We start from the raw sequence: 14,598 nt of genomic DNA, 5'->3' as shown, positions 1-14,598 counted from the left end.
GATTCTTTAGGACCCTGTCTACACTAGATGAATTACCTGTTGATAACCATGGGCTAACCCATTGTCCCTACATTCCCTCCCCAGTTGGTGTTGGAAATAGTTAGACCACAAAGTAGACAAAGCTTGTGGTAGAAAAGATTTTAGACACCTTGTGCAAAGAGCACACTTTCTGTAAGAGGGTCATGGCTTGGCTCTGTCTACACGAGTGCCCAAAACATTTTCAACTGTCATTGAGATCAGATTCTGGGGGACTGGTCAAAAGGAGATAACTTTCCCTCTGTAGACACACCCTCTACGTTGTGTAATTCACACACCTCCTCTCCAAGAGCCCAAACACATCACTTCTGCATTGCAGCTAAGTTGCTGTCCTAAAGCTGCTTTCCAGTGTGGTGCTCACAATTGGCTGCCTATTATGGTGCTATTACATTTGTGAGGTAGTGTCATGAAAGTTTGCTTGCAGCTAAGCAAACTGGAATGGCAGGCTGGCTGTGAGCACCAGCAATAGCAGCTCGAGCAATCACAGACTATGTAGGAGGCCTGAATGCCCCCAGGACTTTCACTTTCCAGGATTCTGGATGTACACTTCTCTGTAACAACTTTGCATTCCTTGGGTTTAATGTCTCTCACTGTGTCCTGACTGGCCTATGCCAACTGCCTTGCGGCGCTGTTTGGTTAGGGAATTACAACCCTTGATTGAATCCCCAAGCCATTACTTTACTTATGCTTCTGAGGCACACAACAGCAGGAGCCACAACTTAAATCTATAACCAATTTGTTATCTTATATAAAAGCACAATGTATTGGGCACAAGCTGAATTATACATTATGTCACATCAGGAAAAAAAATCATTGCTCTGACTCAGTGCTCCTAAGTTATCTCAGCAAAACTGTCACCCAGGTTGTTAGCTCAGGGTCGTATGTCCATGCAGGACTCGGGAATGGATTTCAAGACCCAGGAAGAGACTGTGCTCGGGTGAATGATTTGTTTCAAAGGAAAACCAGATTCCTTTGTTCTTCAAAAATCTATGCACACACTTTGTATGAAAGCACTACAGTTGCCCATTGTATCTTGTTCAAAAACCTGTTTGGAGTTGCCTCATCTTTTTTTTCCAGCCCACAACAGATATGGACACTAGCAGTGTTAGCTTTGATTGGCCTTGCCCGTCCTATATTAATAGGCCTTTTCTTAATGATCCTACTGCATGTCTTGTGATGGGTCTGTGTTGTTCCCCCAAATTCTCCCACTAAATTTTTGTCCATACACATTCAGCCATGTTTGCTAGATGAACCTCGATAAGCTGTTGGTCCTAAAAGTTGCATTGTCTTGGCATGGTAGAGATTTGAAAATATTCATCCTTTAGGTAGAAAGTTGCAAACTAATCTAGGGTGGGTATGATGAATGCTAGAGTCAACATGCAGCAGCAGAATTTTCTGAGAAAGGCATTAAATCTTCTTAGATTTAGAATGGAACAAAGCTGTCAGTCTTTCTCTGGTATCAGGAAATATCTGGAGTAGAAGCCCTGTGCCTTGCCACAACCTGACTTTCAGTTCTTAAGGTGTTATCCAACTTACACTGATCTTCAGGAAGCACTTTTGCAAACGTGGAAATCTTCTTTCCATAAGTGATAGTGATACCATGACATCACTCCCTAGTAATTCACCACTCTTATTCCAAGCAAAGCAAAAGAAAACATTTTTCTGCCACCTGTGTTCATCTTTTTATCCTCCCTATCAGAGGGTGTGGAATGATATTGTTCTCCTCTAGATCTATGGCCTATTGCCGCCACTACCAGAGAGTTAGGTGTAGGATGCACATGAAAGAACAAAACCCCTTTGTATGGCAAATGATACAATTTGTCGGTCTTTTTTGATATAGCTTGAGGAGATGAAAGGGTACACCGAATTGCTTTTGCTGGTTGCATTAGTCCATCTAAAATTGGGAGAATGAGTTTATTTTTGGATAAGGCACCCAGATGTCAAAAAGATTGCAGTTTCTTCCAGTGTGATTGATGGAAGCTAATCAAAGTTGTCATCAGCCTGTTCACAAGCTCAGGTAACTGTAAACCATTCTCAGAAGGAGAAGAAGCTGAAGCAATCTAAACATTCTCACCAGGGGAAGATTCAGCTTCCATTTCTGGCTCTAACTGGCATTCCATCTGAGTTACAGGCTCCTCTTCTTCCTCCAGTAGCATCAGTTACTATGGTCGGAGAATGCTCTCTGAAAGCAGGAGTGGCCAGATCCAAGAATGCTAGATCTGATGTGAAAGCCTTTTCTTGATCTTTTAAGGGGAGATACGTTCCTACTACAAAAAGAAAAGGAGTACTTGTGGCACCTTAGAGACTAACCAATTTATTTGAGCATGAGCTTTCGTGAGCTACAGCTCACTTCATCAAATGTGAGGCTGTTGGACATCTCTGTCGTTCTTCCAGCGCATGGTGGAACATGCTAGTTGTAACAATAAGCAAACTCCAGTACTTGAAGGATAAGATTATCTATAGGCACTGTATCTAGAGTTATTTTCTTTCCTCTGAGAATGAAGCCTCAGAGGAATAGCTGGCAGCTGTTCACAATCAGATTCCTCCTTGGACTGTGGATCTGACCTCAAATCCGACCCAGACACTATCAGAGCTAGCATGTGTAAAATGGCAAAAGGCAAAATAACTTTATGTTGGGAGCCCAAAGCTGTTTTTTAGGATGGTAGAGAAGTGTCTGGGGAAAACTGACAACTCATCCAACCTCATTTCCTAGGTGTGGAGATCTGAGACTGGTAACTCACAAGAGCTTTTCTTTTCTCACTCTCAGACAGTGTCTCTTGCAGATCTCGTAAATGATCTGACTGCAGATCTGTGCAATATACTTGCAATACCATAGTAACAGTTGGAGCTTTGTGAATTGGCAACAAAGAAACTACCACTGGCTCTGGAACTCTTTTTGGATCTGTGATCTTTAGATGAGCTTTAGGCAGTGTTTTACCCTGATCTGAACTTCGTCTTTGGTTTAGGATGCAGTGTTCTCAGCCCAGGATCTGACAGATCTGTGGACTCTCCTGACTGTAACATGATTCTGCTAATAGGAGCCTTGTTGTCTCACACCATGTTTTCTGGAACTGAAGAAGACTGATCTGATGTTTTTACTTGTGGTTTGGCTCTTATCTCAGAGGCCAGCACCGATGGTGTCTACTAATGCTTCAAGGTCAGATCAGATTACTTACTAACCAGCTATACAGCAATGTTGGAACCTGATCCTGGAGCTGAGACCAGAGCCTTCTGCACAGCACCCTTTTTCTTAGACCTAGAAGTGTCTGGACCCAACACTGGTCTTTTAATCCTGTGTTCAGATCCCTTTGAGATATCAGATCACAGTAGCTTTGCAACCAAAGAGCATGGAACAAGAGGGCTTGAGTCTGTTTTGGTGCTTCTTGTATGCTCTCAAAGTAAATGTGCTGCAGATAGAGGTCCTCAAAGGAGAGTGACCCTCGCCAAAGCATGCTAAGCATCTGGCATGGGCGTCCTATGCCAGGGAGATCTCTGGACAAGAGGCACACCTTTTAGTCCGGTCTCTTCACCTTCAAATCCACCGTGAAACCAGAAGTTGCAACTGAGACTTAATAACTATTAATTGTACAAAGAACAGAACTTTCCTTAAACTAAGCTTATCCTAACTAACACTAAACTACTAACAATAAATAACACTGTCAATGGCATTACTAGTTTCTTGAGAGAAGGATTTGGATCTGGGGGGTCCAGAGAGGTTCACATCTGTCTGCTGCTGCAGTTGGAAGGAACTGAAGGTAGCACTGATTCTATGCCCCCTTTAATAGTCTCATCCTCAGGAGGATTAGAAATGTGGAAGGGTACGAGGGGCACGTAAGCACTGTAACAGGCACTGTTATGAGAAGGTTCCACCATTTCAACTTCACTTACAGCACATCCCATGAGTGGGAATATAGAGTACATTCAAAGAAGAATCTAGTCAGGACAATCGTTAACACTGACATCATGCTAATTCTGATACAACAAGTCTGACCTCAGCTGACAGGACTCATATACTTGCCATTTCCATTACACAACTGACTTTTTATGGTGCTTTGACAGCTATTATCAGTGGGATAGCTGCATATAATGTAGTTTCCAAATTAATTATATTATTTACATACTTCATTTTGTCACCCCTCATTATTATTTCAATGACAGTGTTTTGACATTGACATTGTAATAAAAATTCCCAGAGTCATTAGGGAGTATGTCATTTTGCAGCCAAAGTGCTCCATACAATTTATATGACCATAAAAAACTAACATAGAAAAAAAACCTACTTAGAAACTTCAGTCGTTGAACGCAGTTCTGATTTTTGTGAGGATGCTGATGGATCTAGGCTACGTCTACACTATGGAGCCTATATCAGCCTAGCTATGGCAACATAGCCCTCTAGTGTAGACACAGCCTACACTGGCAAAAGGAGTTTTTCTGCTGCTGTAGGAACACTACCTCCCCAAATGACATTCTCTATGCCAACTGAAGCACTTTTTTGTTGACATAGCTGCATCTACACTGACGGTTTCGTCAGCATAGCTTGTGGGTTTTTTCATACCCGACTGACATAGTTACGCCAGTATAAGTTGTAAGTGTAGGCCAAACCGCAGCCTGTCACTTTCATTAAGTCACCGTTATTGCATCACAGATGACGTAAGATTTTAAGAATACCTTTCTCACATATTTATAATCTCCTGAAAGTATTTAGATACAGTACTATAAGATTTGGATGTTGGATAGGGAGATGGGTCAGAGTTAAGGTTGTTTGTGGGACCTAACTGAATTTCCTGACTTACAAAACTTTAACCAGAATTAGAAATGTCCTGCTTTTCAAGTATTTATAGCTCTCATCTAGTAGTGTTTTAACTGATATTTGGTTACATCCCTAACCACATCTTAGTGAAATTTTTTGTTTGGCACTTATAATCTATCTCCTAGCCAGTACATTGTGAAATCACCTGTTCATGACTGAAGTGTGTTGTGGTTGGTGCATGATGTAGGGGGATTTTTCTTTGTAACTTAAAGTTTAAAAAAAATTATTTCAGAATGTATACAGATCAGCAGCTCTTAACCTGGAGTATGGTAAATTTATCCACCTGCACCTTGAGTAGATTGTCACATGACTCAGAGGCAAATCCATTTCCTCAATCACTGAATTGTAATATTGCTCTCTCTTTTGCCTGATTTTATGCAGCCAATAGTTCGTCAGGGAAAAGGACAGATAAGAACGAAAATGGCATTGTTGTGTCAAGAAGTGATCAGGCTGCAGGGGGGCATCCAGTCCCAGAAGCAGGTAAGACCAATATATATTTTAATCTACAGATTTTCTCTTTTTATTTCTATGATCTTTAAAATCAGATCATCATCAGCTCAGCTAGTATTTTTCAGATAGGTGTGACAGACCCAGATAAAAATAATAAGGAAAGGAGTAATACGCTACCCTAGCGACATTACCGCTAATATATGTAATTTGTATGTCAGTTTCCCAATGTAAGGTGCACAAGATAGTTCAGCATTACTTCAACCAAGCTGGGGTGCTATTGCTTAAAAAATGCAAGAGAACTATAATTTTTCCCTGTCCCATTTTTGGTATGTTAAAGTGTAAACTTTCTTAACCTCTCTTTAGGTGCTGTGCTACCCCTGGCTTTAGGCTTGGCCATCACTGCTTTGCTGCTGCTTATGGTTGCTTGTCGGCTGCGTTTGGTGAGACAGAAACTTAAAAAAGCTCGGCCCATTACATCTGAGGAGTCTGACTACCTCATAAATGGGATGTATCTATAAAGATGGGATTTAGGTTGCCTGTTTTCTCCACTTTGCAGTTTTCCGTAAGCCTCTGCCTCCAGCAAATGAGTATCTCTTTGGTAAGACTTCAAGCTTTAAAAAAAAATCCTTCTAGAAATCTCACTTTAAAGTCTGCAAGGTGAGAAACATGTTTGCCCCTTTAGTTATATAGTAGGATTTTTCTATTAATTACCAAATCCAATTAGTAATTTGGATAAATCCTGGTTAAAAAAAATAAAAATTAATGCAGGCTGTGCCTGAAAATAACCATGTTTTTAGCATATGCAGAAAATGCTGCAGGTTTGAAGGCCCACCACTGGATGGCAGAGTATCTTAGTCTTACACCTCATTTACTCCCATCCAGGAACACAGCTGGATATAGTTGTGTTTCATATCGGATAGTAGCCCAGGATTAGAGTAACTGGGATACAGCAAATCAGAACCGTGTAGGAAAGCAGGTACAAGGTCAGTCAACTCCTTGCCTTGTTCCTCTCAGAGGTGTCAGAAGAGTTGCATTCTAAAATATACACACTGTTGTTCAGCATGTTCATTTACGATCTGAGGAGGATTTGCGCATCTGTTACAAATGCAGCTTATGCACTGGAAATATTCTTGTCAGGGGTTTTTGTCTTTGTTAATTAATAGCAATCTGTATCTAAGCAAAGTGCCACCATTTGAATTGCAGTTTTGATTTTTAAAAAGTATTCCCCAGCCTGCATAGCTTAACTCCCTTTACAGCTAGGATTCAAAATTGCAAACACGTAACATTCCAATGAAAAATATCAGCACATGTTTGGACCTACTCAGTGCCAACAGCACATGTGAGATCATGGGACTGTCCCCTTCCACAAAGCTCCTAGCTTGTTCAGCCTTTTCCATCCCTAGCCCAACACTCAGAATTTTTAAAGAGATACATGCGGTGACTGTGGTTTGTGCTTGAGCCTGGCCCTGCCTTTGTTAGAAAGGACAGGATTTGTTCTAGTCAGCGTTGTCAGTAGTTCGTTCCAGCCAGACTTAAGCCATCAGTGCTATTGCTGCTTCTACTTCAGTGGGCTTGATACTCAGGACTAAACTTCCCATATAACTACAGATGAGACGTTCCTGCTTCTGGAGAAATTTAAGAATCTTGTCAATTGAACGCTTAGCTCCAGCAAAGCTTTAAAGCTTCAGTGGCTATCCCAATACAAATCTCCTAGAATTAGAGCAAGTAATTGATGTGTGAATGAATTTAAAATGTGCTAACCCTAAAATGTGTTAAATATATACTGTGCTGCTTATACCGTTTGTCTGAATGTGCAAGGATGTCACATCCATCAAGAGTCCCAGTAAAAAAATCAAGACAGAAGAATATGCATCTTTTTGTATGTCGGTCCTTTGTACTTCAAGGAATTAGTCAATTTGAATATTGCTGTGGTATACAAATCACTAATCAAAAAGCCCATGATGTTCAAGTCTTGATTACCTTTATGAAAAATAGCGATAATAAACCTCCTTTATTCTTAAAATTTTTGCATTGTGTTTATTAGCATTAAAGTTTAAATTCTCGTGTTAGCATTGTCCTCACCAGACACCTTGCATCCTCTGGAGGGAAGGAGAGATCAAAGCATCATGGCAGTAGTCTCTTTCCCCCTCCCCAAACACCATTAACAGGGGCTGAAGTCTATATTTCCCAGAGTGGATTAATTTCAATCAAAGCAATTTAAATGACTGATTTTAATCATATTTTGCATTTATACTTTAGTTATTTTCCTGAAGAAAGGTTGATTTATCAGTAAGCAAGCATTAATCCATGCTGATTTGCAACCTAATATAGTATTTCCATTAAATTTAGTACTTCTTTTTCCTAACCAGAAGAATGCACTATATCAATACACATTTAAACAAATGTTATAGCTTTATTTATGCTAATTAATTTTTACATTTGTGTTATGAATTGTGCATTTCTTATTTACTAGATGATTGATTTTTTGTGTGTGATTTGTGTCAAACTCTATTCGGATAGAATGGAGACCTTTCGAAGTTTTCCAACACACACAAATACAGAGCATTAGCCACCACAGAACAACAAATAATTAGAGAACTTATGTGGGAGACGCAACTTCAAATCACTACTCTGAATTAGGCAGAGCAGAAGGCTTGAACCTGGGGCTTTTACATTCCAGCTGAGTGACTGCACTAGCAGGCTCCAGTAACACTCTGTTGTCTTAATCTCTCCTCGTGAAGCTTCCACTTTGTATAACTAATTTCTCATTGGAAAAGAGACTTTCTATAGACCAATTGTTGGGGCATGCACCTGAGATGTGGTAGCCTCAAGTTAAAGTTCCTACTCGTTAAAAATATTTAATTTATAAGAAGTGGAACAGCTCCAATAATAAAGACCTCAGAATAATAATAATGCTTCCTACTTCATAAGGGTGTTGTGAGCTACACTCCATTAAAGATTGTGAAGTGTTTTGAGATCTACCAATGAAAAGCACTTTATAAGAAATAGGTATTATGCCTTTTTTGGAACTTAACCACAAAAGTTAAGGTTTTTGTTTTGTGTTTTTATATATAGTTTTCTGACAATGAAGACAGGTTGTGTAGAGCTGGGGAGTGGGGGAGGAAAAATGCTCTGTTAACCTGCATAGTGTTTTTAAAAACTTATGTCAAGGGCACATAGTACTTTGGACGGGTCCCTTATGGGTTGGATATTTTTCAGATCAAAATAAATTGAAAGGAACTATAAAAGGTGCATACATACAAGAAGCTAAGCAAGAGATCTTAGTACCATAACTTTGGTCCTCTCTCTCACCCCAGGCTCCCCCACTTTGCAGTTTTTTTCTCTCACTCCTGTTGTCCTGTCTGAATTAAGTTGGGATTGTCACCTTTATTTGTTCTGTAAAGGTCACATTTTTCAACACTCTAAGAAACAATATGGAAGACAGGTTTCAGAGTAGCAGCCCTGTTAGTCTATATTCGCAAAAAGAAAAAGGAGTACGTGTGGCACCTTAGAGAGACTAACCAATTTATTTGAGCATAAGCTTTCGTGAGCTACAGCTCACTTCATCGGACGCATCCAATAAAGTGAGCTGTAGCTCACGAAAGCTTATGCTCAAATAAATTAGTTAGTCTCTAAGGTGCCACAAGTCCTCCTTTTCAATATGGAAGACCACTCCAGAACACACTAAATATATAAAAGGGAGCCAAAATATCCTTTCAACCACAGATCCAAACAGTGTTTTAAGAAGCACGTGCACATCCTATTTCTTTAATTACTCTCTCCTACCTATTGTGTAAGCAACACCAGCCTTTTGAGCATGCCAGCAAGTATAATCAGAGCACTTCAGTTGAGAAGTGATGGTAGGTACTCTGTTATAATACCAAGGTTTTTTCTTCTCTTGGCAGAAATAATATTGCTAGCTGTTTTTTCCTGTTTAATCTTCAAGATAACTCTCCTAATGGCACTAATGTTCAACTGAATCCCACAACAAAATTGGGCCCAGTCTACAAGCCCCAATTCTGAATTGATTGACATGTGTGAATCACAAACACCACCAATCAGTACAAGGAATTAACACAATTAATGATCAGACTTAATATCTCAAGTATCTGGGTAACCAAATCAGGTCAGGAATTAACTGAAGCCAGAGGCAAATTCACACATTTCTGGTCATGTCCTAAATGAAGACTTATACAATATGTACGTGGTCTTTACATTTCTTTTGGAAACAAGAATGATCAGAAAGTGACAGTGAGACTTGATGCAAAATTCTTTGAAGAGAAAATTTAAAAAAATACTCATATGGGTTCCTCTCACTTTTAATTTTATTTGGCAAAGTAGCAATTCAGATAGTTTATACTGCATTTATTCAAGCTCTTTAAATCCTCTGCATTTCAACTTCTCTTCTCCAAGCCTTTAAACCAGAACCATTGCTTCCTTCACCATGGAGGAATCTCAACTTCCAGACTCTCTCAATGCTACCCCTAGATTCAGATGAAAGTAATGTGGCAAGCATTACTCCTTCCAGTGGAACAGGCATATTAACCCCCAACTGCCTTAGTCCCAGAAGTCTTATAGCTCCTGCAATGTGGGTCTTTTACACAGAAAATTTTGGATTATGTCTACCACCTCACCCAACGTAGGCTAGCTTGTTACACTTTGTCTAGAGAGAAGAATTTGGATACATTTGACTTCTTATTCTGAACATTAAATTAGTGAGAAGAGGGAAAGTTGAGAATTCAGTAAATTAGAATGACAGTGACCAAAAGGCTAAAAATTAGGATTAAGATGGTGTTATCTGCTGAGAGATTTTATGCTGCTGCATGCATCATTTCAGATATTTCACTTCAATACTAAAAATATATTCACAGTTGATTGTCAATTAGCACAACTTTGACATCAGATGCAAACCCATTTTTCTTCACTGTATTTTCTAGAACAAGCACTAAGTGATCAAGTAACTTCCTTAATTTGAAATTAGTCTCCCTTGTAGGATTAATATTGTGTATGTGCTCCCAAGCTTCAATTAAAAGATATGGGGGAGGTCGTATGTTAGACTTCTAAATATCTATATTAAATTATATGACATATTTTACATGGGAATAGGAGGGACTGACATTCACATGAAGGTAATTTACTTGTTCTTTCACATTTCAGAGCGCTTTCAATAATACCCTTCATACTTTCAATGATTAATTCTATCACAGAAAATATGTCTGTTCGAACAAAAGCAGGCTGAATATTTTTCAAAAAGAAACAGTGGCCTCTTTGAACCAAATTATGCAGGTTCTTATTAATTTAGCTCTGCTTCTTTGTAATATAAAACACAAAGAGCTTAAAATGTATTTTACCACTCAAACGCTAATGATCAGGAGTTGCAGGAAGAACATAGGTTTCAGAGTAACAGCCGTGTTAGTCTGTATTCGCAAAAAGAAAAGGAGTACTTGTGGCACCTTAGAGACTAACCAATTTATTTGAGCATAAGCTTTCGTGAGCTACAGCTCACTTCATCGGATGCTTATGCTCACGAAAGCTTACGCTCAAATAAACTGGTTAGTCTCTAAGGTGCCACAAGTACTCCTTTTCTTTTTAGGAAGAACATATGCATCCCTAAAGCAATCCAAGAGCTATACAGTTTTTAATGTGCTTTGGGTTTTCCTGATGTCATTAACTGCAGCAAACACAGAACATAAAACCTGGGTCTTGAGAATGTTAAAAAAAGCCTTTCAATTACTCTTTAAAATGGATATTTGTAGAGTTTGTAGTGTAGTATATATTTATTTGGTCAGGGTTTGGCGATCCATCAGTTCTTCACTATTTATCAGCTTTTTTTCTCTTCTATAAAAATGTAAGTTCCCCTAAAACATTAATCCAATTTTTTCCATCACTACCTGTAGCTGGAAGAAGAATGTAGATTATACTGCAGAAATTTGGTGTCAAAAGCAACTAATTTTTAAATATGGATGTTAATTTTATTGGAGTAGTGTTCTGCATTTCAAGCAGTTACATTTAACATACTGATCCTGATCTCCCATACAAGAAGCACACAATACCCTTTTTGCTTTTAACTTTATTTGGCAAAGCAGCACTGCATAAACTGTTCAGTGATTAGGACATAGCTTACACAGCATTTGTTATGCTAAATTCATATACATATCAGCAGTGAGCTACAAAACAATACTGAGCTACAAGTTTCCTCTAATTTCTTGACAAGGAAGGAAAAAACTATGTCAGTTATGTCCAACCTGAACCATAGAGTTTATAACAAGAGCTGTCACCTCTGATGTCTTGAAGTTTAATATATACAAATGCCCACTTTTAAGATAATAACGCAGCTGACTGTATCTACTACATGCTAGTCTATGACACCGTGTCACAAGCTTTGAAAAGGAAGTTCATCTCATTTTCTTAGTAACATTTAGCAGACATCTGAACATAGAGAACCTGCCATTGTGTATGTAGTGTTATAAGGTGCACAGAAGCAATTTTACCAAGGAACAATGGAGCTGAAATAAAGTGTTCAAAAAGTATCAGCCATCAAAATTAAAGAGTTCACAAACTGTAGGTCTTTGCATTTTTGCAGAAATTCATTTCTTTAACAAGATGAAATTTAAAAAGGCATGTTAAAAGAAACAGCCCAAATTTAAACTTTCCATCAATTCTTTGCCAGATTTGCCTTAAGCCTCTAAAAAAATGAAATAAAAACACCACACTTTTCCATGCTGATAACAGTATAACAAAATCCAAAACAAGCTGCAATGCTGTTGGTTTTCAAAAAGCTTTTAGAACTGGAGATGGGAAGTCCACTGTAACACTATGTTTGGGTCAAGATGATGTAGCTTTTACAATTCATCCCTGCAGAAAGAAAATAAATGCAGTTATATTCTTTTCCCCAAGGAGTTCACTTTGCAGTTTTGATATTAAATCAATGAATGTGCAGCAGTACTCAAATACAGCAGCAAAACTTCAGAAATCTCTTCAAGCATTTAAGCCACAAGGAAAATCAACAGCAATCCATAGCACCTTATACTACTCAGTAAAATACAGCTCTACTGTGCAACATGGGTCCCTGTTCCTTCTCTGTAAAATATATCATTTGCTTTCACAAACAAGTCAATTACAATATCAACAGCTTAAAAAAAAATACATGACTACCTGTTGTCTGAAGAAGTGACTGTCTTACACATTGGGCCATTTACTGGAGAGAGACTTGTTTGAAATTATGGTCCAATTATTCTCGGTACCTGCACAAAAGGCTGCAAAATGTGAAACCTGAGTTCAAAGTTAAATTTTAGTTGCAATGTCTGGTCAGTACTGGGCACATCTCACTCTGAAGAAGTGGAGAGAACTTGGCACTATCCATACGCTATGTCTCTTTATGTCACAGAGCAACTTTATCAGCTCCTGAAGAAACTACTCAGGCCAGGGCTACCTAATGAATGCCTTCAGCAAATGAACAATTCCATTATCATGAGGAAGTTTGATTACTGTAACAGAGCAGTAAGTTTGCCTTTGCCTTCGCCTTCAGAGAATAAATGCTTCATATAATGGCAAAACATTTGCTCCAGTTATGAGTAGTCTACCTCATTAATACTAGAAAAGGCACACATTGTTTTATTAAGAGCAACTTCACTAATGTGATTCTTGGAAGAATACAATAGTATTTCAATCAATCTACTAATGCAAGCCAGCCCACAAAATATATAGCTACATGCATACAAGCAAGAGTGTTCAGATCCCAAAGAGGATGCATTTGGAGTCATAGCATGGAATGACAGCATACACAACTTCTTAAAGTCAACTGAAAGGCTTTTACCTAGCAAGACTAGAGTTTAAAGTTCGAGTTTTCTCCTGAAGTTGTTACTAATTCCTAAAGCAGTCAGGCAGCTTCAATCCTTACAGTAATTGGCTGGTTAGTTTTGGGTCTCAGAGAAACATTTTAAGTGCAATGCAGATGGATTTAGTGGTACAATTATAGACAATGTTGATCAAATGGCTAAACTCTGCTACTTGGTTTAATATTTACAACGGAAAAAAAGTAGATAATTCTACTATTCTGGCAAAGCCTCATGTGCCTAGTAGTTGATGGGATTTCAACACTGAAAGATCTGCAATATCAAAGCACAAAGGCAGTATTACAACATATTAAGATTTGACATTAACTGTGGCAAGATGATTTTTTTTTTTAATTTAAAAAAAAAAAAGTTCTGTCTTGAAACACTGACAGTGGCAGACAATTTCCCCCGGCCCACATCAATGTAATTTGGCACGATTTTGTGTACTATTATTAATGCATTGAGCATATTTAATTTGAAGTTATTTTGCTTCACAATACTAATGTGTTCTTAGTACTCAAATTCATGACAAATGGAATACTGCAGTATAAATAATTTGCCATTTTATTTTTGTTTTGTCCTATGTTAAGCAAATCCTGAAAAAAGGTAAATGTAACTACCTGTAAATACAAGTAAATTTTAGCATGAAAACACCCTTTAAAATTAGTACTATTATTCATATCTCTGCATATTAAAATCTACATTAACTGAATAAAGTGAAGCAGCTGGTGTCTACAGAGTTTTACTTGATCTTCAATGTCGAAATCAAAGAATGTCCATGCTAGTTCATAGTAAGACATGATATATTTTATGCATTTGACTTGTGTTAGTTATTTTCCAATATTACAAGAAGGTAATGAGTAGGCTATATAATGTGCTGTTGAATTAAGTATTTCAAAAATTATAAAACTAAGGTCTGTTTAACCAGGTAAAAATTCACTAGTTTTTAACTTTCCATTTAAAGTAAACTTAAAGCTGTGCACTTAACTGCACATAATCAAAACAGCATTAGTTGGTCTAAACTTCAAGTGTAAAAAGGACTTTGCAGAGTATCAAGTTTCAACTGAAGTTCTGAAATTGAAGAACTAATTCTTTAGTATACCCCCCTGAACAGTGCCCAGATTGGTACTGTAACAGAGCTTTTTTGAATCTTTTTAGGTCTAGTTTTTATCCCTGCAAGGAAGGAGACTTTTCCCAACTTTCCTTGATAAACTATTCTAGAGTCTTCTAGATCTGTTAGAAAGGGAAATTTAAGTGAATTAGAGAAACCTCTCTCTTCCTTACACATTACTACTGACTATGAAAGCCTTGTACAGTGCTGATAAATCCTCTCCATCTTTGGCATTTACACTTCTCCCAATCTCCCCCACTAGTTACTGCTTAGCAAAGGTATACATATTTAGTTTTTAGACTTTAAAACAGTCTCCTCCTTCAACCCCTGGGTACTGGCAGTGTTGGCATTTTTGA

At 38.2% G+C, this 14,598-nt stretch overlaps 2 protein-coding genes across 5 annotated transcripts in view; one reads left to right on the top strand and one right to left on the bottom strand.

The window, feature by feature from the left end:
• LRP11 (LDL receptor related protein 11) overlaps positions 1-7,319 on the top strand; it is a 35,436-nt gene extending 28,117 nt beyond the window's left edge. For both annotated transcript variants that reach the window (XM_073337630.2, XM_073337629.2), the window contains 2 exons: positions 5,228-5,326; positions 5,660-7,319. In XM_073337630.2, coding sequence (XP_073193731.1) covers positions 5,228-5,326; positions 5,660-5,814 — 254 coding nt within the window. In that variant the 3' untranslated portion in view covers positions 5,815-7,319. The remainder of the gene's footprint in view (positions 1-5,227; positions 5,327-5,659) is intronic.
• A 3,927-nt stretch (positions 7,320-11,246) lies between these two features.
• Positions 11,247-14,598, bottom strand: part of PCMT1 (protein-L-isoaspartate (D-aspartate) O-methyltransferase) — a 50,334-nt gene continuing 46,982 nt past the window's right edge. For 2 of the 3 annotated variants that reach the window (XM_073337628.1, XM_073337627.1), the window contains exon 8: positions 11,247-12,151. Coding sequence is in view for 1 of the 3 variants with exons in the window: in XM_073337627.1 (XP_073193728.1) it covers positions 12,139-12,151 (13 nt within the window). In the remaining 2 variants the exon portion in view is untranslated. Of the gene's footprint in view, positions 12,152-12,451; positions 12,553-14,598 lie in introns of all 3 variants that reach the window. The other variant, XR_012158081.1, reaches the window with a different exon arrangement.

Source organism: Lepidochelys kempii, chromosome 3 (assembly GCF_965140285.1).
Source record: "Lepidochelys kempii isolate rLepKem1 chromosome 3, rLepKem1.hap1, whole genome shotgun sequence".
NCBI lineage: Eukaryota > Metazoa > Chordata > Testudines > Cheloniidae > Lepidochelys > Lepidochelys kempii.
Note: the sequence above shows the minus strand (reverse complement) of the source record. Positions and strands in the feature narration are given on the sequence as shown.